At 33.2% G+C, this 24,933-nt stretch overlaps 1 protein-coding gene across 7 annotated transcripts in view; it reads left to right on the top strand.

Moving 5' to 3' along the window:
* Positions 1-24,933, top strand: part of ERBIN (erbb2 interacting protein) — a 113,726-nt gene that overhangs the window by 69,021 nt on the left and 19,772 nt on the right. For all 7 annotated transcript variants that reach the window (XM_057494736.1, XM_036887672.2, XM_036887675.2 and 4 more), the window contains 10 exons: positions 768-842; positions 1,532-1,676; positions 2,666-2,738; positions 3,020-3,149; positions 3,457-3,572; positions 4,972-5,041; positions 13,010-13,109; positions 19,410-19,531; positions 20,344-20,517; positions 21,588-21,773. In XM_057494736.1, coding sequence (XP_057350719.1) covers positions 768-842; positions 1,532-1,676; positions 2,666-2,738; positions 3,020-3,149; positions 3,457-3,572; positions 4,972-5,041; positions 13,010-13,109; positions 19,410-19,531; positions 20,344-20,517; positions 21,588-21,773 — 1,191 coding nt within the window. The remainder of the gene's footprint in view (positions 1-767; positions 843-1,531; positions 1,677-2,665; positions 2,739-3,019; positions 3,150-3,456; positions 3,573-4,971; positions 5,042-13,009; positions 13,110-19,409; positions 19,532-20,343; positions 20,518-21,587; positions 21,774-24,933) is intronic.

The raw sequence follows: 24,933 nt of genomic DNA, 5'->3' as shown, positions 1-24,933 counted from the left end.
TTAATGGCATCCCTTTTATGTAGCAGTGAAGTTGTTATGGCATTCGGATGTGATGGTACTCTATGCCATCACTGTCAATGATTGGACACAGGTTTGTGGGATGACAGAAGGATATATTCCAAAGAGCCTCCAAGAGTGAATGCTCAAGATCAAGTTTTTCCTGAATATCAATGTCCACTACAACTCTTTGATTTATTTTTTATCCTCAATGTCATATTATAAACAGTATTCCACCATGTAAGTGCTAGGAGTTTAAAATAGTAGAATATGCTTATCATGTGATTATGCCTTGGTTCACTACCTTTCTCCTGTTACTGGACATTTAAGATGTATGTTGCCTTGTTTCCTTCTTTTCTTTCCTTCATCTTAATCACCAGGAAATATCTTTGTGGTTTTCCTGGAAGGCTATGTCTTTTTTACAGATAATGATTGAGAGAATCTTTTTAATGTACTCTTGTAAGCAGTGGGTCTTACTTTATTTCTTTATTAATTGTGTAAATACTTAAGCCTATTATGTATTCAAAAGCTTAAGTGAGTTCTATGTAATCTGTTATGGAATGTCTATCTTTGAGTTCTCCTTTAGTAATATTACTGTAATAACTATAATAGACTGGAAAGGCTCAAGTCTTGGCTCTGCTCTCCTCCCCCCTGCATTATTTAATGTTTTTGGCTAAAAGTTATCATTAGAAATTGCCCAGAAGCTTCTTTTACTAAATAAAGACACTCAAATAAACTGTTGGATTCTTCCCTCCCCCTTATCCAAACAGCCTGAAGTACTTGAACAACTAAGTGGATTAAAAGAATTTTGGATGGATGGTAATAGGCTGACTTTTATTCCAGGGGTATGTATATCAGATTTTAAATGGCTTAATAGCTAATCTATCCTTGCAGTTTTATGAATTGTGTACATTCAAATTACTTTAAAAATGGATGGTTATTTAATTTTTAATACTGTTAGACAGAAGTAAGTTATATTTTTTAAGCTATCGATACATTGCTGATTAAAATCAGAAATTTTCCATAATAAACTTCTGTAAAGTAGTTTCTTTTATAAAACAGTCTTAATTTTTGTATCATTTTATATATTTATATATATTTGTAGTATCATGGAGTGTGCCCTTTCCTGTAGTTGCAACTGACTTTACATCCTAATTTAGTTTGCCCAGGGAATTGCTTCAGTGCGTGATCTTCCATGTAGTTTCTGTTTCATCAGGTGACATTTTGTTTGTTCCCAGACCTAAAGAAGCCATAGGAATGCCTGTATGTGCCACCTCCCTAGCCGATGATGGACACCTAAGTGCCCAAAGAAATCTATATGTGTATTGTCACACTGCAGGGCTAAAATTAGTGGGAACTCTTAGCCTCATATTACTAATGATGTATTTTTAAAAGTTAAGTCTTCTGTCTCATATAAAGATTTAGTTACAATGTTATAAACATAATTATAATTATGAATTATAACTCGGTATTATGTTAATTATTAACAAATTAATGTTGACAGAGTCATTAGAATTTCTTCTTTTACTTATAGTTTATTGGTAATTTGAAGCAGCTCACATACTTGGATGTTTCTAAAAATAATATTGAAATGGTTGAAGAGGGAATTTCAGCATGTGAAAACCTTCAAGACCTGCTATTATCAAGCAATTCACTTCAACAACTGCCGGAGACGATTGGTTTGTATTGCTTTCTAATTCATATAACTAATTTTAACTAATGTAGACTCTGAGAACTTAAGTTTTTGCCACTGCTTATTTCAGAGCTCCCATATATCAAATTTTATATATAATGTTATGTTTTCACTGTGCTGCCACAGTCATGGATCAGTTTTTTTCTGATATCAGTTACACAGTTTACTCCTTTGTTAACTTTACTGTGTTTTTGTTACAGAAATGTCATTTGTATCACTGTAATAAAATTTAAATTCCTTAGAAAGAGATTTATCCAAACTTGGTTTAACTCTTAATCACAATCCTTACCTTTTTTCAGTCTTCTTGATTTTAGACTCAGACAAGAAAACAGACTGATTTAGTAAATCCTATGAGAGTCTGTATTTTTGTAGTTGCTTGTCCAAAGATGTCAAGGGAATTGAGTTATTTTGATAAAAGAACAAAAAATTTAAATCTTGGCATCTTCAGTATGTTTAAATATAATATCCAAAAAATGTTTTTACCTCTTTTTCAGTTGAGTTATGAAGTTGTTTTAGCTCAGGTTACATGTTGCAAATTCTAGTATAATTTATTCAACACTTTTAATTTTAACTTAAACTCCACGTTTATTGTTTTGATATTTAGTGTATATAGAGTTTTTGTTATACACCTGTGAAAGCTACTTTCATACTACCCTTTCTTTAATCCGTTAATACCACAAGTTTGTACTGTGTGCTCTCGCTGTGTCATGGCATTGAGTTAAGGATCAAGGCTACAAAAGTGCATAAAACAGACAAGTCCCTACTCTTATGAAGCTTACATTTTAGTAGGGGGTTAAATAAGTAAATATACACTAATGTTAAAGTGAATAGAGAGTGATAGAGTTGGGGTCATATTTCTTTTAGATAGGTTGAGAAAGTTCTTTATGATTCATGTCATATGTGCTCACATTGACTGTTCGTTGACATGCTTCTAGTTCAAATTGGAAATTTCTATGTTTTATCTTCCCTCAATAGGTTCATTGAAGAATGTAACAACTCTTAAAGTAGATGAAAACCAACTAATATGTCTACCAGACTCTATAGGAGGGTAAGATTTTTGTGAATCAATAGAACTAAATGCCATATATATTTTCAGATAATTGCATCAGTACATCTAAACAAGATCCCATAAATATGTAAATAGTTGGTTACAGGTTGTATATATTTACAGTAAGGATAAGCCTTTTTTCATTTGGGTAAGTTCATCTTAGTGGAAAAAGAGTTTTGCTGGGTTTGTTCAAGTTAGGTTCAAATGTTCATGTGTTCTTATGTTTTGGGTTGTACATAGAAAACCTGTTTTTAATAATATGTTTTCTTTTTTAATTAAAGGTTAGTATCAATAGAAGAACTGGATTGTAGCTTCAATGAAATTGAAGCTTTGCCTTCATCTGTTGGGCAGCTTACTAATATAAGAACCTTTGCTGCTGATCATAATTACTTACAGCAGTTACCCCCCGAGGTACTTTTTTAAAAAATTTGTTTTGAATTTTTGTTTTTTATAATTATTTATTATAGTTACCCAGTGCGGTTTTATTTTATTTCAGAAATAATTTGTAACTGTTTCTTGTTCTCTGAATAATAGCTATATTGACTTATAAGAGATACTTAAATGCTTTTCTTCATACATTAAAATTAATAATTGCAAAGGGAAGATATAATTCCTTTTTTAAATGAGTTTTTCCATAACTTTTGAAGATGATGTTTTTCTTACATCTGTTAAGCATTAGACCAAGTTAATGATCCACAATTCTATGTTTCTCTTTCAGATTGGAAGCTGGAAAAGCATAACTGTGCTGTTTCTCCATTCCAATAAACTTGAGACACTTCCAGAGGAAATGGGTGATATGCAAAAATTAAAAGTCATCAATTTAAGTGACAATAGGTTAGTAATAATATATTCATCAATTGGTTTACAGACGGCATTGATTGGATGAAATTAGTTTCATTATATGTGAGAGAAAATCCAATATACGTTCTTTTCATATGTTCTATTATTATTTTTTTAAATAGAACTTTCATCTGAAAAAAATGGTCTTTTACCTGATGTTAATTATCATGCAGTGCTATTTGTCATGGTTCATTTTGTGTCAGTTTCAGCTATACAACCTTTACTAGATAACTTACTTTAGTCCTAAAGTCAGATCTTCACAATATTGCTATTGATTGAAGCATCTTTTAATCTAATCTCCTCCTCATATTTTTATGGGCAAAAGTGTGATTAGGTGCCCACCCACATAGTTTGGACAACACAGCCAAGGTACAGAGCAGGTAGATGATTATGTATGCTCCATTGGAACAGTGTTTAAGTTAAGAACAGATTGTCTTTAATTTTCCTGGAGGTAAAGATACCAATAATGATAAAAGAACATTGGTAGAGCATTTTTACATTTTGTTTTCATAATATCTTAAAAAGTATTCAAAACAGCTCTGTGAAGTAATGCAAGAGGTATTACTATTTTATGGAGGAGAGAATTAAAATTCAGATTTCAGGTGACTCTTGTAAGGTAGAACTTTAATATAATATAAAAAGGCCGAGTTTTCTGACCAATCAAGTTATTCTGACTGTTCGATTTATTTAAGAAGATCACTGCCCTTTGTTTTTTCTTAATTAAATCCCAATTTCAGCTCATAGTTAGTACTACAATACTAGAACCCTAGGTTTCAACAAATTGCCATGGAAGATAAGTATAGAAGAGTACATAGGCATATGATAGGTTTAAGTAGACATTCCATTTTAATAGGGTGCTATTCTAATGAAACATTCTAATGAATATATATATTACTTTATATTTTTACTCATTGCAATGTTAAAATAGTCTTCTTGAAAGTGCTGGCTCACAGTTAATTATAAAATAGTGTACTTTTTATGACAAGCTGTCCCTAACAGTACTTCCCGTAACTTCTAAGTACTTCTAAATACAAATAAAATATCCAAAGCAATTTTATGGGCTTTTGTTTAATGTATCCTTATCTTTGCATAAAGGGAGGGATAGCTAACATTTTTTTCTTAGTTTTTTTTTTTTTTGAGGTTATTAGATAATTTATTTCTTCCCCTAGCTGAATTGATTCAAATAATTATATTTTTAAAATTATGTTATGTAAAACTGGATTACAATTTCTATTATGTTCTATTCAAAGACCTATAAAGGATTTTCTCCAGAATTAATGACTTTTCTCCTATTTTAATGTGGAAATACAGTATTGTTTAGAAGACCCATTAGATTTTGCTATCATATTTTAATATTTCTCATTTTAATTTTATTCTTGTTTTTTCCTTATAGATTAAAAAATTTGCCCTTTAGTTTTACAAAGCTACAGCAGTTGACTGCTATGTGGCTCTCCGATAATCAGGTGGGCATTCTTATTTTGAAAATTACCGGAATTCAAATTGAACTGTGTGGTTATACATTCTAATTGACATAAAATCATATAAGAGCAGTTATATTCTGGTGCACATGTAAAATGTATTTTACATATATAAGGCAAATCTTAGAAAATACATCAATTCAGATAATTTGTGAAATATGTACAATTCATAAACAATGCATCTTACTGGACTTGTCTAATTGCTTCTTAATCTGTAAACAGATATAGAGATTAAGAAATCAGACTCAGTATTATCTGACTTTTAGAGTTTTTATAGTCATCCCCTATGGTATACATCTGTAGAAATTTGATAATTATTTAAAATTATACTTCTAATTGTATGTTTTCACAAATCTTAAAGAAATGTTTCTAAGGAATTTAGAATTATTTCTTGGATTTTTCTTTCTTTGACAAACATTTATTGAAATCTTACACTAGGCCATAAACTACTGAAGGAGATGGAGACACACTGATAGAGCATATAGAATCTTTTTACATTCTCACCAAGCTTACATTTTGAGGGAGACAGAGACAAACAAGTAACTATGTAATAATGTTTCAGAGCTACAAAAAAAAACCAAAGCTTGATAGGTATTTTTTTTTCATTTTGGTATCTTTAATATACAATCACATGAGAAACATTATGTTTACTAGATTCCACCCATTATCAATTCCCCACCTCATACCTCATTACAGTCCATCAGCATAGTAAGATGCTGTAGAGTCACTACTTATCTTCTATGTGCTATACTGCCTTCCCCCCCGTGCCCCCCTCCCTATGTTATGTGTGCTAATTGTAATGCCCCTTATTCCCATTATCTCTCCCTTCTCTTCCCCCCACCCTGGTCCCTTTCCCTTTGGTAACTGTTAGTCTATTCTTGGGTTCTGTGGATCTGCTGCTGTTTTTTTTTTTATTTTGTTATCATTAATCTACAATTACATGAAAAACATTATGTTTACTAGGCTCCCCCCTTCACTAGGTCCCCCCCACACACACCCCATTACAGTCACTGTCCATCAGCACAGTAAGATGCTATAGAATCACTACTTGTTTTCACTGTGTTGCACAGCCCTCCCCATGCTCCCTCCATACATTATGCATGCTAATCTAATGCCCCCTTTGTTTTTCCCCACCCTTATCCCTCCCTTCCCACCCATCCTCCCTAGACCCTTTCCCTTTGGTAACTGTTAGTCCATTCTTTGCTTCTGTGATTCTGCTGCTGTTTTGTTCCTTCAGTTTTTCTTTGTTCTTATACTCCACATATGAGTGAAATAATTTGGTACTTGTCTTTCTCCACCTGGCTTATTTCACTGAGCATAATACCCTGTAGCTCCATCCATATTCTTGCAAATGGTAGGATTTGTTTTCTTCTTATGGCTGAATAATATTCCATTGTGTATATGTACCACCTCTTCTTTATCCATTCATCTACTGATGGACACTTAGGTTGCTTCCATATCTTGGCTATTGTAAATAGTGCTGTGATAAACATAGGGGTGCATATGTCTTTTTGAGTCTGAGAAGTTGTATTCTTAGGGTAAATTCCAAGGAGTGGGATTCCCAGGCCAAATGGTATTTCTATTTTTAGTTTTTTGAGGAACCTCCATATTGCTTTCCACAATGATAGAACTAGCTTACATTCCCACCAGCAGTGTAGGTGGGTTCCCCTTTCTCCACATCCTTGCCAGCATTTGTTGTTCTTAGTCTTTTCGATGCTGGCCATCCTTACTGGTGTGAGGTGATATCTCTTTGTGGTTTTAATTTTCATTTTCCTGATGATTAGTGATGTGGAGCATCTTTTCATGTGTCTGTTGGCCATCTGAACTTCTTCTTTGGAGAAGTATCTCTTCATATCCTCTGCCCATTTTTTAATTGGGTTATTTGCTTTTTGGGTGTTGATGCATGTGAGTTCTTTATATATTTTGGATGTCAACCCCTTATTGGATATGTCATTTCTGAATATATTCTCCCATACTGTAGGATGTCTTTTTGTTCTACCAATGGTGTCCTTTGCTGTACAAAAACTTTTTAGTTTGATATAGTTCCACTTGTTCATTTTTGCTTTTGTTTCCCTTGCCCGGGGAGATACCTTTATGAAAAAGTTGCTCATGTTTATATTCAAGAGAGTTTTGCCTGTTATCTTCTAAGAATTTTATGGTTTCATGACTTACATTTAGGTCTTTGATCCATTTCAAGTTTACTTTTGTGTACAGAGTTAGACAGTAATCCAGTTTTTTTCTCTTACATGTAGCTGTCTAGTTTTGCCAACACCAGCTGTTGAAGAGGCTGTCATTTCCCCATTGTATGTCCATGGCTTCTTTATCATATATTAATTGACCATATATGCTTGGGTTAATATCTGGATTCTGTTCTGTTCCAATGGTCTATGGGTCTGTTCTTGTGCCAGTACCAAATTGTCTTGATTACTGTGGCTTTGTAGTGGAGCTTCAAGTTGGGAACAAGATCCCCCCTGCTTTATTCTTCCTTCTCAGGATTGCTTTGGCTATTTGGGGTCTTTTGTGGTTCCGTATGAATTTTAGAACTATTTGTTCCAGTTCATTGGAGAATGCTGTCGGTATTTTGATAGGGATTGCACTGAATCTAGATTGTTGTAGGCAGGGTGGCCATTTTGACAATATTAATTCTTCCTACCCAAGAGAATGGGATGAATTTCCATTTATTAGTGTCTTCTTTAATTTCTCTCAAGAGTGTCTTGTAGTTTTCAGGGTATAAGTCTTTCACTTCCTTGGTTAGGTTTATTCTTAGGTATTTTATTCTTTTTGATGCAATTGTGAATGGAATTGTTTTCCTGATTTCTTTTTCTGCTAGTTCATCATTAGTGTATAGGAATGCAACAGATTTCTCTGTATTAATTTTGTATCCACAACTTTGCTGAATTCAGATATCAAATCTGGTAGTTTTGGAGTGGATTCTTTAGGGTTCTTTATGTACAATATCATGTCATCTGCAAACAGTGACAGTTTGACTTCTTCCTTACTAATCTGGATGCCTTTTATTTCTTTGTGTTGTCTGGTTGCCGTAGCTATGACCTCAAGTACTATGTTGAAGAAAAGCAGGGGGAGTGGGCAAGCTTGATAGGTATTAAAACTGTAGCAGAGTTGATGTAAACATCTTTTAAAAAAATATGGTGATTTTGAAAGTGTCTCTCTTAAAAAGGGAGCCAGTAGAGCAGATTCTCAAATGAAGTTCAAAGTGAACCATGCATAAACTGTGGTGGTGTGTTTGGTAAGGAGGGTGTATTTAAATATTACAAAGAGTAAAAGCCCCAATATTGAAATGAACTCGGTGTAACCAAGGAATAAATAAAAGCCCAGAGGACTGGAATATAGTGAGCATGGGAGAGAACTGTATACAATTAGTTCAGAGAAGAAAACCCGAACTAGATCACATAGGACCCTGTAGGCCATGCTAATGATTTGGGATTTTACTCTGAGTTAGACATGTGTTGAACTATTTTTGCCAGGGGATGTCAAAATGTAATTTACGTTTTAAAAGATTGTCCTACTGCTATGTGAGGAATGGAGTGTGGTGCTTTGGGTAGGGCTGGGGTGTGCTGTGTTGGAAGCAGAAAGTTCAGTAAGGAGGTTGATTCAGTAGTTTAAAAAGGAGATTTTGCTGGGCTTCAACTAGTGTGATAATAAAGATTGAGAAGAGCTCAGATTTGGAATGTATTTTAAAGGTGTTGCCAGAGGGACTTACTGATGAACTGAATGTGGAGCTTGAGAGAAAGACCAGAAGTAAGAACTTACAAGTTTTTAACTCGAGGAAGTGAAATATTGGAGTTGCTGTTTTCTGAGATAGAGAAAATGGAAGAGGAGTAAGTTTGAGATTGAAAGTAATAGTTTGGTTTTTGACATTTTTAAATTTGAGTAGCTATTAGATGTTAAAGTAGAATTATTAAGTCAATAGTTGAAATCTAAGGTTGGAACTCAGATTTTGGCTGGAGATGAAATTTTGAGGTTAACATTTTACAAAGAGGGAATTTAGTACCATGGAAGTGAGATTACTAGGCAGAGATGATAGAGAAGACAAGAACACCAAAGATTGGGATGGAAGGGACCCCAAAAGGAGAAGAGAAGAACCAGCCAGCCAGGGAGTGTGTTATCTGAAGGGACAGCTAAGGGAAGTGCTTCAAGAAAGGTAACTATGTCAAGTGTTGCTGAAGGGGCAGGTAGATGAGAACTGATAGTTGACACTTGGGATTGTCAAAGTAGAGGTAATGACTGACCTTAAGAAGAGTCGTTTATTGAAATGGTGGGTTGAAAGCCTGATTTAAGTGTATTGTAGTGCATGCAAGGCAGTAAGGTCAGGATAATGAATATATCCTAATACTCTAGGCAAGTCTCCTTTTGGACAGTTTAATTAGTAATAATAATTAATATTATTTTATGCTTAGAAATAGTAGCTTTAATTCACCTATTAAAAATATGGGCAAAATGTATTTTAGGTTTAATTTCCAAATATCTAATTCTCAGTCTTAGAACTCACAGTATAAACTATTACAAACCTTCTACTTTAATGGCTAAGAAATCTCCCACATAATGTCACCAAATTAACTAGCTTGTAGATCCTAAATAAAAAGTGAAGAACAAACTAAAGGCTAATTTATTATCTGTAAGTACAAGGAGATCTTTTTTCCATATTCTCAGGTATGTTTTACTGATAAATGTTTTTTAACAAAACAATATGCAATTGCTGATCTTTTTAATAAATTAATATTTAATACATGACTTGGGAACATACCTTATAATAATTTATCTAAAGTTGTATTTTCCCAAGTTGGGATATAATTGTCTCTTAGGATACTCATAAATTCCATCGACAGATTTGCTTAAGAGACTGTATTATATCCCTCTTTCAGATTATATTAATAATTCTGATGTGTTACTATACAGAAACCTACATGTCTGCATTTCAGGATTCTCCAAACTGCTTAATTGAGGATCCTTTTTTCACTTAACTCTTATTAATATCCTAAATAAGCCTTGAGTTAATGTCAGTCCATGCTTATGAATCAGACTGTAGTATTTGCTTGTTCTGCAAATTAGGGAAGACAATATTAAAATGATGATACCTTTGCTCTTATGACAGCTTGAACACAAGTGATTATGGCATCTATTAAATATATCAATTCATATATATGGAATTCTTTAATTATTAAATCTCTCTTAATTGGATATTTGCATTGAAACTTGGTTTCAAATTTTGCAGCTGAATTCACAAAACTTTGGCTGGGCCCTTGCTATGTCAGTTATTGCGGTATGAGTGAGGTGTAGCTCTCTATCTTGAGGACTCTGCCAGTATAATAACACTATTGTGGATAAATCAACACCTGAAAATTATGCCAGATGACTCATTTTAGTGAAATTAAGTATCTAATTCATTTTTTTCATATTCATAATATTCCTTTTTCTCTTCTCCTTGCTCCCCATTTAATTGTGTATCTGATTTAGCTATAAAAAAAGCCTCCCTTAAGGATGAAGAAGTCATTTTTCTGTAAAAGAACAAAGTGTAGGTGAGAGGGTATGCAAAGGTAGTTTGACTATGAATAATGAAAATAAATTGCTCTGGATATCTCACTGACCATGTAGGGAGTATATCTATAGGCAAAGAATGTAAATTATCACATTAACAACTTTAATTGATTACACATCAAAATTATAGTATTTTAAATATATAAAGTTAAATTGAGTGCATTAAAATCAATCTCTTTTTTTTTGCCTTTTAAAAACGTAGCTAGAAAATTATAAATTATCTATGGTTCTCATTTTTTTCTCACATTGTATTTCCATTGGACAATGTTGACTTAGACTATTGGGCGAGCTTCCTAACAAGGTCTCTGCCTCCAGTGTTGCCCCCACTCCAAATCTCATTATCACCCTAATTCCATTCCGAACCACAGTACAACTAAGGGATCCCTTTAATCTGGTTCTAGCTTTAACCTTCTTAAAACCTTTCCATGACTTCTCATTTATCCTTCAAGACCTTGCTTATCGTCTGGCTTCATCTCTACCCCTTACACCTTCATTTTCATTTCCCGAGTTCTGCTTTCTTGGAACATTCTTCCTCCTCATCTGGGTAATGACCACTCATCCTCATTCAGGAAGACAGTCTTTCAGGAGCACTTCCCTAATTACTCACGGTGGTGACAAGTGAATACCTCCTCCCATATGTTCTCTTAGCACCCTGAACCTTCTCTACCCTGTAATTACATTATGTTGTAACTTAACTATTTTTTATCTCTGTCCTCCTGTCATACAGTGTAAACTCTACAAAATGAGTAGAGATGTTTTGCTCACCACTCTGTACCAGTCTCTGTCATAGTGCTTTGACATATAAGGAACACTTAGTAAATATTTGCTGAATGAGTGAATTTAGATTGCAGAGGAAGAAATTTACAGGTTGTCTTGGAGGAATTATGACAGAGGACGGTAATAAGTATTTGAAATGAAATAGGAATAAAGATTAATGGAATGAGGTATTTAGGGAATGGAGAGGCTCAGTAAATAGTTCTCAGTCTGCGAACTTTTCATTTTCTTATAGCAACTTTATTGAAATATAATTCACATACCATACAATTCATCCATCTTAAAGTGTATAATTCAGTAGTTTTTAATATATTCAGGGAGTTGTATAGGTATTACTACAGTAAATTTTAGAACCTTTTCTGAGATGATGAGTTTTTAAAAGCCCCCCAGATATTTTTGATATGTCCGTCTAAGTGGACTTACTTCCTCCTTCCTGAGCTCCTCATCAGCTAAGAAATCACTGGGTTAAGAGTATGGCTATACTATATACTTTTTGTATCTGTTGAATTACCCATGACTATGGAAGGATTTGGCATAAAAGAGTCAGGAATACATGGATCCTGCCAGGAGGTCAGCAGATATTAGGAAAGGAGATAATAGTAGAGGCAGAGTTTAATGTTTCACAAAAGAACAGTTGTTTATACTTGAGAGAGGAGTAATGATCTCGTAGCATTTGCAAGCACTAAGCCACCTCATAATCTAGAGTTGGTGAGGTTTGGCAGAATAAGCAACTTGTATTTGAGAAGGCTCCAGAGAAGCACTGTCTTTGGAGGAGTAGATCTCCCATTTCCATTTCTGAGGAGGTCATGGAATGTCTTCAGTGAAGATACTTGAAATACAGGACACTTTATGGTGGAACAAGAAGAGGGGAGTCTGAAGGAAATGTTTGAATGGGAGTAAGATTATAAGAAGGAGTTAGCTAGTTGCATAGTTTCCCTAAGAGTTAAGTCCAAAGAATTGATTGAAAGGGTTGTGGGATTGGGTAGTTCCTTGCCCTTCTGGAGTCAATCAAGCCTTGGGTTGGTAGGGTATTAGGTTAGTAGGTTGGCAAAAGTATTAGTTATATTAAGAATTAAATTGAAAGCACTTGATATAACCAATTAGGAACAAATTCTTAAGAAAAAGTGAGGTCCAAAATCACTGGGGCTTCTAGTTCCACCACTGAGTAACTTGTGGGGTCATTAATGGGTATAGGAGATACAGGGGAGAAGAGAGAAGCAGATTACAAGGTACTGTTTGTTTTAAGTACTCTCTTTACAGCTAGAACAAACCTGCAGATAACTAGGTTAAACTTCTAAATCATTGCCATAAAAGCATGTTTCCAACAAGGAATGCTAAAGGGGACAAAATAAAAAATGGAAAGGTTTGTTTTATAGCTTTATTAAATCACTATGATAAGTAATTATTGGACTGTGAATATACTTAGTATATGAGATTTTCAAACTATTGATGATTAGATTTTGATAAGGTACCAAATCAGTGCTTAAAGTTTTATTAAGTATATTTGTTTTCATAACCTACACACTGATACTTTATAGAAAAATGGTGAGTACTTACAGGAATTGCTGGATATGTATTTGCTTTAGGATTATTGAAAATTAAACATTTATTTTCTTTCCCTAGTCCAAACCCCTGATACCTCTTCAAAAAGAGACTGACACAGAGACCCAGAAAATGGTGCTTACTAACTACATGTTCCCTCAGCAGCCAAGGACTGAGGATGGTAGGAATTTAAGAATCTCTTTTCTTTAAAAAAAAAAATCATACAAAAAGCACAGCAAAAGTATGAAGTAAATTTTAAGTCTCAATGACTCTAACTAGTTTGAAGAGAATTTGGAGAATTGGTCAGTAAAGTTCTCTGAAAATGGGAAAATAAAACAGTATCTCAGGTAACTGAATTTAGAGGTACGTGTATGCCATATGCTTCCTTAACTGATTCCTTGAAATTTAACAGTGAACTTCAAAAGATCTGTTTTAAGTCATATTTAGCTAAATGTTAAGAGTGCATGTTAAGTGTTATGTAATTAGAACTATCAAACCAGGAAATATTTTGTTCACTTCTGTCATTTTAGACTTAGCATTACCATTGGGTCTACACACTAGATAATAGGATAATCTGTACAATTCAGATTATAAATGTTACTTCCAAGTTCTTAACATTTTGCCAAGAAAGGGGAATAATGTGATTCCCCAAGAACATTACTGTTCAGCAGTTATGGTAAAAAAGCCTTTTATACTAAGGAACAAATTGTTTCTAATGTATGTTGTGTGTGTGTGTATGTAACATATATGTAAAATACAATTTTTATGTGTGTATTTTTCTGAAACCAATGAAAAATCTTTATGGCCCAGAGTTATTTATAAATTAGCTTATTGTATAAAATCACTGAAGGAAAAGGTCTAAATTAATCATTAATCTTAATTTATAAAATATACCGAAGTGCTTGAGCTGCAGTTTCCTTATATTAAATAATAATCTATATTGCAGTGTTTTTGTAAAGATGAGAAACACTGAATATAAAGTGCTTAACACTGTGACAAAATCAAATTGACTATTATTCTTACAGTATTTTAACAGGGTTAGCAAACAGCTTTGAAATGCTTAAGTCGATCAGAAACTAAAATCATTTAATTTCTGTTCCATAACTAGTGACAAATAGTTATAAAACTCATTAATTCTCTATGCTAATTATTTCTTGGTCTTTGCAAGAAGGAATAAAATATTTGCTTTGGTAAGTTATTATTTCTTGGGTATATTTGATGAGATTTGGGTGAAGGAAAACTTTAGCTTTTGAATTGAATTAGATGTTAAGACTTGGGGATATCAGATGTAAATATCTTCATTCATTCGAGGGTCTTTATTTAAGGCTTAGAGAATAGGTTTATAATCAGGATTTCTCTTCCACATATTTAAATTCACCCCCAATCTCCATATTTAGCAGTATAATAACAAAATATAGTATACTTCATTTTAGACACTCAATGTTGAAGTATTGTTTTATGCAGGTACTCTATATTATATATTATTTGTGCATTTGAAATTAAGTTCAGTATAAATATACCAACTCTGGCTTATGTCTCCATTCATGCAGTATAGAGAATTATGGTAAATGGGTACATCAATAGGTTTTTTTTGTTTGTTTGCTGTAGTCACTGGGATTTGTATCTAAATTTTCCACTTCATCTCTGAAGGTGGTTTCTAGATAATAGAGAATAGTAAGTAAGAGTCAGCATCCTGTAATTAGTATTGATGATCAGCCACATAATATATTTAAATAACTGTTCTTTTATCTGTAAAGGTAGAATGCTAATACTTAAATATTTGAGGAAAGAGGAATGAATTCTTAGTGTAGAGAAGAGACTTTTATGTCCTTTTGCATGGGTTGGGGAACTTTTTAATAAAGGGCCTTTTAATAAATATTTTAGGCTTTGTAGACACTTAAGTTTCTGTTGCAGTTACTTGATGATGCCATTTTAGTATGGCAGCAGTCACAGATAGGACATAAACAAATGAGCATGGGTGTATTCTAATAAAATTTCTATGGACATAAATTTCATGCAATTTTCATTTGTCACGAAATACTCATTTTTTGGTTGGGTTTTTTTTTTTAGCCATTTAAAAGTTTTTAAGCCATTCTTAGGCCATAAGCTATACAAAAACAGAAACTAGGGCAGATCTAATGGTTTTCTGTCCCATATCTTAAAGGACAGGAAAAGCAAACTAGGGAAATTCATTCTTACTCTTTATTTTACTGCTTTTATTGTTTCAGAGAAATAGTAAAAAACTGGAAAATGTTAGAAAGGAATGAAATACAGATGTCATTCCAAAGGCAGATTCTCTAATAAAATTATTTTTTCCCTTGTGATTGAACCAAAGTCTTCAAAGGATATGTTTAATCTTTGATGTTTTTATTATATTAATGTATTATTAGTGTCTTGCCTACCTGCTTTTGTTACTGTCACATAGGTAGAGACTTCAGAATGTTCGGGTTTTTTCTTTCATATTTACTCATACTAAAATAACCAAACATAATTAAAATAATGAATAAAACTACTCAGAAGCGAAATGTGGTATCCACATATAAATCAAGTATAAAAATCAAATGAGTATTCATATTTGAACTGACTGTTTATAGTTCATAATGCATGAGCAAAATCGAAAGCTTCTGTGATGACTGCCCTTGTACTGTTCACCATGTAACTTATTCACTATGTAAGAATTTGTTCTCCGTGTAAGAACTTGTTCGTTATGCTTCAGAAGATTGGAGACTGACGAAAATTAGGCTTGGGGTGGATTAATGATTGTGCATTGAGCATTGACCCCACTATACAGAATTTTATTGTTGTTAACAACCATTTGATCAATAAATATGAGAGATGCCCTCACCAAAAAAAAAAAAAAAAAAAGCACACTTCCAATTGTAAAATAAATAAGTAACCGGGATGTAATGTATAGCATAAGGAATATAGTCAAAATATTTTAACAACTTGGTATGGTGATAGCTGGTACCTAGAATTATCATGTATATAAATGTTGAATCACTGTGTTGTACACCTGAAACTAATGTAATACTGTGTGTCAACTACCCTTCAATAAAAAATAATTATCTAAAAAAAAAAAAAAAAACTACTCAGAAGTATATATACACTATAAATTATATATAATTTGAGTAATGAATACTTGTGGGATTATTAAAGGCCCTTCCAGGGAACAATCAGATAAATATCCACTGTCATAACACTTTTTGTTCCAATAAACATAGTTGAGAAAATATGGCCTATGGGCCAAATCTGGACTGCTACCTGTTTTTGTGTGGCCCATGAACTAAGAATAGTTTTACAGGTGAATATGTGCATCAGTTTGATGCTAGTCAATACTAATGTTGAACTCCAGTTAAGTAAAATCTTATTCCAACAGTAAGAATTTCAATCTTCTCATTAATAGAACTGTATTACAAAAAATGGTACTCAATTATTAGTTTCAGTTTGTCAAAAATCTTACAGGTTTCTCTCATTCTTTACGTACCTATGTAATATCCTTGATTTTGTTTTTTTGATTGTCAAAGCTTACCATATTTATTATCTGACCATTTACAGAAAAAGTTTGCTGAGCCCTGCTCTAAACTGTTCTAATCATGTGTGTACTCATGTGTTGATCTCTCTTCTTACTGTTTTCTGTTTTCGTGATTCAGATCATGTGGCCTCCTCTTTTCTTTTTTCATTTCATTTTATTGCCTTACTCTTTCTTCTTGAAAGAGATCATAGTTAAGGTAAGAAATTTATTTCCAGTATGAAGAGTAGAAGTAGCAAAATAAAATCTTGCCACTTTTAATTTTTTATTTTGGAGATTTATTTTAGAGTGGAAGAATCTTCAATTAAAAAGTCTGAGATGCATTGACAGTATCTGAATCCTCTTAGAGTTCATGTGTTTCTTGAAGTATCTCATTGTGGGTATTGAGAGCACTATAACATACTATACCCTCAATACCAACTCAGATACCTCATTGGTATGGTCAGGCAGATGAATTTCTCTTCAACTGTAAGGCAAACTTTTTCTTTTATCACAGTGTCTCTAAGAAATAGATGACTCAGAAAATAAAATGTTCTTGGGTTGGAGTGTTATAACACGAAGAGAAGTAAATGTTTTGTTCATATTTAATTCATTCTGTTTTTTACTGATCACTTCTTACCAGACATTGGGTTAGATCTAAGTATTCAAAGGTAAAAATCCTTGCTTTCAAGAAGTTCATGATCTGTAGAGGGATAATGATGGATAAATTTGTAAGACAGGGCCTGCTTAGAAGAGTCAGTCTTAAGGGGAAGTATACATCCATATAACAATAAGTTTGTTGCTGGAGAAAAAGCAGGATGTTGGTGGGGTCAGTTGTCAGTATGGGCTTTTGGTTTGTTTGTTTTAAGTCAAAAAGAAGTTTTCCTTTAGAGATTGAGGAAAGTAGAGATTAGAAGTAGGAGAAAAGACTGACTAGAGATAAACAGAAGGATTCCTGGGCAGCATTGAAGATAGAGCAAAGATGAGGGAATAAATACCATAAATGTGTAGTGGTTCCAAACAAGGGTGTATCATTTTTCTCTGATAGGATTTGGCAGTCCAGACCAAAGAAGGTAGATGATTGAAGTAGCATATTTTTGTAGAATAGGTATGATTTAAGGAAAGGGATCAAGAAAAGTGAGAGTAGTTAAAATACAGCATGAAATATAAGTCAAACAGAAAAGGAAATAAAACCTAGGATGGTCTTACAGGAAGAAAAAGAAATGAGGTTAAGAAATACAAAGTTTATCAGCAGCAGTAAGGAAGTGAATGATTTAGAAGGGCAAATGGTAGTGGTCAAGGAGGTGGAAAAGTTTTACAGAATCCAAGGTCTTAAGTATTACCATGGCTGAAGTGCAGATGGAATTTAAGCATTGGAATTGAGGGCATCATGGAACTATGAAATTGTAGTATTGAGATGGAATTGTCACATGTCGTAATTCAGGATACTGGCAGGTATTAGGTGGGGAGAGAGGCTATAGGCAAATACTGGAGTCCTCAGTGAATATTCTAGGGTGATCAGATCTAGTGGTATCTGAAATGCAGAAAAAGTAACATTATTACCTGATGCCCTGAATCTCAAAAGATGTGAGATTTATACTAATGGGTAGAAAGTGTAAATGACCAGAAGTTGACAAGAATGAGAGGCATGGTAAAAGTTGGGGTAAAATCTGGAGTTCTGAAAAAACTAAGATGTAAAATTGCTTTGACATAATCTAAAAGTCAGAGATCTCTCACTAGGGTGATGATTGAAATTACTGCCAAAGACGGGAGGGGAATTTTGTTAATCCTGGAAATAGACATTTTTGGAAACTGCTTGACTATGCTTGCCTTTCCAAGTATACCACTAAAGTTTATCAGTAGGGAATCCCAGGAATTTTAATCACATTCCACAACAACAAATACTCTTAATTCATTAACTATTAGACAACTCCACAAATCGATTAAAGAAGAAATTCTTGAACAGAGTAATGGAAACAAAGAAAAAGCTGAATCCCAAACTCCATTCCCATTATCAGTATTTGGTTTCATGGCATTCTTAATTTGAATATGAGATAAAGGAAGGGGAAAAGCATGAAATGAATAAAAATAACTGGTAACTATGCTGATTTTGCATAAATAATTCCATTTAACCACATTTGGGTATTCCAAGAACTTCAGTTTTTTTGTTATCTAACTTTAGGTGCTTTTAATCCCTTTTGTTTTGAATAGGTAAAGTCATTTTATCTTAATGGGCAGAAAACAAGTTGTGATTTTATTTTATTTTGTATTGCACATACTTCAATGTGGTGACCTATAGTGGTCAAATGGATTATTTAAGCCTTAGATTTTTGTTTAGTTGCCTAATAAATGAAAACTGTAAGTCTTAAATCTTTACCTTCAATATTACATTGGGTAGCAGAATATGTGTGAATTTATGTTAAATTCTCATTTTTCTGTACATTTTGATACATAAAATATATTACAAGCATTATTAGTAAAGCTATATTATATATAATGTTTAACGCAAAGATGTAATTACTTAGTAATAATCCTTTTTTACCAAAATATCTTTCTTTCTCTCTCAACCTCCTCTGTGCCCCGATATGTAATAAACAGTGTTGGAATTAGGAAGACTATTTCTAAATGCAAAAACTTGGATAAAATAATTTTTGTATTACATGTTGTTTTTGGTAGGGAACTGCACATATTCACATATCCATAGTTTTTTATTGTTAATATTCTTCAGGAACTCTTCTAGTAACAAAATGACAAATCAGCTTTAGGGAGGAAAAGATGTGATTGATAACTCTAAAGAAGTGTTAGAATCACAGCCTAGTTTTAGTGTAGAATTTATAGCTGCTGGCATTGACCAATCTTGACTTTCCTTAATGAGCATAACTCATAAAGAAAATCATGAGCAATTAATAGTTCTCATAAATATAGTAAAATATAGTGGATTTTTTGTTTTTATTTTTGCTTGCTCTTCTCTAGTTATGTTCATATCTGATAATGAAAGTTTTAATCCTTCATTGTGGGAGGAACAGAGGAAACAGCGGGCTCAAGTGGCATTTGAATGTGATGAAGACAAAGATGAAAGGGAGGCACCTCCCAGGGTGAGTCAGGTCTTTCTTCTTTCAAATTTGAGATTAGTCTACTATATTGGGTACTATATACCTATACCATACAGTTTGGGGAGATACAAAGAAGTATTGGTTTTATTCCTTGCCCTCTAGGCACTTAAACTTTTATTGAGTCAGTACATATCATGTGAAAGAATTTAAAATCAATATAAAACTGTGTGATTATAAGCCAGCTTTCATTGAGTATATAAACATAAGAGAAAAATAGATTATTGTTTTTTTAAATAATTTATTGCTATATATTCTAGAGGTAAATAACTCTTTGTTAGGAACATTTTGTTTCTTTATGGGATTGAGAATGTGTGTCACAGCGATAGAAAGTAGCATAGGTTACTTAATGCATGTAATTATTTTCCTCTCATGTAAACTAATTGAATATAGAAAATGACAATTAGGCTGACCTTGGAAGTATTTGGCACCTGGCTCATAAGACATAGTATAAGAATGTAGGAGTTTTATGTGTGAGGGATAAATATCTAGCTAGAAAAATATTTGTTTCAAAGCCAAGTGGCAAGTTTTGGCAGTATCCACACAATATACCTCCAAATGGAATATATTTAATTCTGCTAAACAAAGCTTTAACAACATTGAAGTCTGTAACTATCAAATCTTTGACTATTGATACAATCATGCTTTACTCAAGTCTAAAATGCTTTCAATAGCCTATCATTTGTCTTTGCATTTGCCACTATGAGCCAGATATCCAGTATAATTAAGATGGATTATAGATAAAATTGTGAGATTGACATTAGAATATTTAAATTTCACTTACTCTGTTTCTCTAGGAGGGAAATTTAAAGAGATACCCAACACCATACCCAGATGAGCTCAAGAATATGGTCAAAACTGTTCAAACCATTGTACACAGATTAAAAGATGAAGAGACTAATGAAGACTCAGGAAAAGATTTGAAACCACATGAAGATCAGCAAGTTGTAAATAATGATGTGGGCATGAAGGTTAGAAAATTTAAAAGAATTGACTGAAACCTATTTCAAACTCTTTAACTTTTTTTTTTAATTAAGGTATCATTGATATACAAGCTTATGAAGGTTTCACATGAGCAACATTGTGGTTTCACCATTCACCCATATTCTCAAGTCCCCCTCCCCTCCATTGCAGTCACTGTCCATCACATTAGTAAGATGCTATAGAGTCACTACTTGTCTTCTCCATGTTGTACTGCCTTCCCTGTGACCTACCTATATTGTATAAACTCTAACTTTTTAAATTATAATTAATAAAAATGGTTTTTTGTGTACATTAAAATGTACTCTGATTTAGTGTGGTGGTCTTGGCTCTCTGAACAAAAAGCTGTGCTAATTGGTGAACCACCTAATTGCTACTATTACTACTTCAGGGTATCTATAGATGGTCCAGATGGTCAGAGTTGTGTCCATAGATGGTCCAGATGGTAAAGAGTTGTGTATACACAGCCTTTAAAAATCATTTCTTGAGACAAAGAATAAGATAATGAATGTCAGAAAATTCACTGTTATGAAAATAGTTTTTTGCCCCTTGGTAATACTAATCCACTCTACCAGTTTTTATTTTAAATGTAATTGCTACTGACAGACCATTGGCATTTCCTTGGGATGTTTGGGAAACATACACAAATCCATAAACTGTGTGTTCCTTTAATGGACTTTTTGCCACATTGTACCACAGAAACAAGTTTTACTACCTTACTAGAGATACTCTACATTCCACAGTGAGAATAAAACAGTCTAACCATCCTGTGTTTGAACATGTTGAGCTCAGTGACTCATTCAAGAACACCAGCTTTGCAGCCTCTAAGATGAAATGTAGCCTCAGGTAAATTGTAAAGTTTAATGCGCCTCATGGACCTTTCCGGACCACCTGTTTCCAAAATGAGCATTTTTCTTTGTGAATGCTACAGATTTCCATGTTTAAAGTTTCTTTGATTTATCCAGAATAGGAAGGTGTTAAATTACCTTTAAAATTTCATCTGAACTATAAGAATAGATATGAAGCTTAAGGAATATGAATTCTATATCTTTATTCTTAGACTTCAGAAAGTACCACTCCAGAAAGAAGCAACACTGATGAAAGAGAAAAGTTTATGACAGGAAACTCTATACAGAAGATGAGTGAGCCTGAAGCTGAGGTCAGTCCTAGGAATCTACCACTGACTGCAAATATGAAAACCTCCGAGAACTTGAAGCACATTGTTAATCATGATGATGTTTTTGAGGTATGGCTTTAAGATTATTCTGGAATGATCATAACAGCTGATAAGAATTTAATATTGTTTCTAATTCAAGATTAGAGAAATCTCATGTTGATAGCAAATATGTTAATACACTTGCCATTGAAAAAATTTATACTATTTGTTATAATATCACTCATCCATTACTTGAAAATTTAAATTTTTATACCCACTGTACTCAAATGTTTGCTGTGTAAATTAGATTGTGGCATTTTTATTCTGATTCTGTAAAATACATACTAGCAGCTACTTTTATTTCTGTAACTCAGAAATGAAAAAGGTTGCTGTAGGTATATTTCAATTATTTGACTAAGCATTTATCATTAATTGTGAAGCTTTTTTTTTTTCTTGAATGTTTGAGACTTTTTCAGTTTCTACTAGTGGGTCAATAAAAACTAACTTTTAAAAAATATAGCTTTATTGAGCTATAACTCAAATACTCATTTAAATTCACCCATTTAAATAAAGGGTATAATTCAGTGGCTTTTAGTACACTAGGAGTTATGCAACCTTTACCGCAATCACTTTGAGAACATTTTCATTACCCTAAAAAGGAAACCCATACTCTTAGCTGATACTCCGCACCTTTCTATCCCTCTGAGCCATAGGCAACTAGTCACCTATTTTATCTGCCTCTGTAGATTTGGCCACTCTTGACATTTCGTGTTAATGCTATCATTCAGCATATGGGGTTTTGCAGCTAGTTTCTTTACTTAACATAATTTCTGTGTTATCCATATTATGGCATGTATCTTTACTTTCTTGTATCAGTCCATTTTTTTATGTCTCAATACATTTTTATGTCTGAATAATATTCCATTGTAATTTTCAATAATGGACATTTTGGTTTTTTCCACATTTTTGTCTATAATGAATAAGGCTGCTATGAATATTTGAGTACAAGCTTTTGAGTGGATGTATATTTTCTTCTCTCTTGGGTATGTACCTAGGAATAAAATTGCTAGATCATGTGGTAACTCTATGTTTAAATGTTTGGAAGATTGCTGGTTTTCCAAAAGTGGTCATACCATTTTTAACATTCCTCTCATACCTTTGCTGGAGATAGTAGCAAATGGTAAAACTAATTTTAAAAAATGAAATTCTTAAGTGTTTTTGATTGATAACTATATTGTCCATTATTGTACTGACTAGCTACAAGTGGCTATTTAAATTAAGTATAATTAAAAATTTACTGAGTAAAATTTAAATTTACAAGTTTTAAAAATGAAAAATTTAACCAAGCTTCTCAGTTATACTAGCTATGTTTCAAATGCTCAGTTACCATATCTGCTAGTCAGTGTCTACCATGTTGAACCCCACACAATTATAGCGCATCCATCATTATATCAGGTTCTACCAGAGAGGAGAGCATTGGTGTATAGAAATAGTGATACTGTGGGTTTATAACAGCATCTTTATTTCTGAAAATTCAAATATGTTCAAAGCACATAATCTATCTTCAAGGTTATCCTGTGAGCTAGTATTTATTACAGAAAAATCTCATGACTTTTGAAGGTATTTTAAATGGATCACATCATGCAGTGTACTGTTATAATTCACTGAATCTAATATAGTCTGTGAAAAGGGTATTATTAAGTTTATCCCAGTGAACTTATTACTCATTCATTATATTTTCTTGTGTGTAAGGCACGGAGTTTGGAGCAATGAGTGGCAGAATGGATAAATGGATATATAATCAAGGTTAGACAGTGCTAAGTGTGTAAGAAAAATTCTAAGTAATAAAAATACTAAGTGCTACAAAATTTAGAAAAGAGATATTTTCTGGCTACAAAGAACCAAGAATGATTTAAGATGAAGGAGTCACTTAACCATTACCTTGAAGTATTTCAATTAGCAAAAATAAGAAAACTGAATGAAACATGAAAGGAATAATAATAGCAAAAGAATGGTGTTTGGAAAATGTAGAGAAGTTCATGTTCCATCTGATGAATATGTCAGGGACAGTAGTATGAAATAAAATTAGTAGCATGGATTGGAACCTGATTAAGAGGCCCTTGAAAGCCAGGCTAAAACTTTGGATTTAATGTTCTATACTCTTTGGGAAGTCGCTGAAGGCTTTTTAGCAGAGCATTATGTGTGGTAGAGCTGTATGTTGGAAATTATCTAGCAACAGCTACTGAATTCTCCTAGTGTGAGTGAGGGCTTTTTGAAATGATGGTGGAAAATGGAGACTGGAAGTTAGTTGCAAGAATATTAAGGATGTACTGTGTGAATATCCCTAATTATAAGGAATGGAGAAGGAATAGTCACATTATCATACCTGAGTGGAATGATGATGCCACTAACAGAAAAAGGGGCATTAAGAGAATAAACAGGCTTACAAGGACAAGTTTGCTTTTGGATATATGGAATTTGAACAACTGACAAGACCATCATATAGTCATATTTAATGGGTAGTTGGAAATGTGGATCTTTAACTCACAAGAGAAATCAAGGCTAGATTATAAATTGGAAAATTATCTACATTAAACGTAATTTTTAAAGAAAATGCAGTATCCAAGGGAAAAACTTACAGCTAACTGCAGGAAGATTAATTGTTGTGAGCAAAGGTGACAAGAAGGTGGGGAGGAGATTTAGGAGACTGGAGTTTCCAGGAGCCCAGGTATAATGTAATTTCATGAAGGGGAAAGTCTGGTCAGCAATTTAAATGCTGCAGTAACAAGATCAGGACAGACCATTGGCCCATCTTTTTCCTGTTCTCTCATTCTTAGCATTCATTCTGTTGTTAAGTCCTATTAATTCCAAAACTTCTGTCAATTTCTTTTTCTCTTACCAGCCATCACTGCCATTACCTCAGGACATACGTCTTTTTTCTTCAGGACAGCTAGATTCCTTTCTGTCAGTCTCTTTCTCTTTGTACTCCAGAGTTACCATTTTAAAAGATAAATTGATCTTGTGAGATCCTGGCTTGGCAACTGGTAATAATGACCAGCACTTATTTAATTGAGTTTGGACTCAGAGTGTGTCCTTTCACCATGCAGTCCAGTCTACTTTTTCTGTCTCTCCTGCTACTTATCCTGAGCTCTATTTCATGGAGCTGACTTGACATACCTTTTCTTATTTCCATGCTTTCTTTTACTCAGAATGTCATTCCCCGCTTAACACGCCCTTCAAGACTAAACTG

This window comes from Manis pentadactyla, chromosome 2 (assembly GCF_030020395.1).
Source record: "Manis pentadactyla isolate mManPen7 chromosome 2, mManPen7.hap1, whole genome shotgun sequence".
Taxonomy (NCBI): Eukaryota; Metazoa; Chordata; class Mammalia; order Pholidota; family Manidae; genus Manis; species Manis pentadactyla.
Note: the sequence above shows the minus strand (reverse complement) of the source record. Positions and strands in the feature narration are given on the sequence as shown.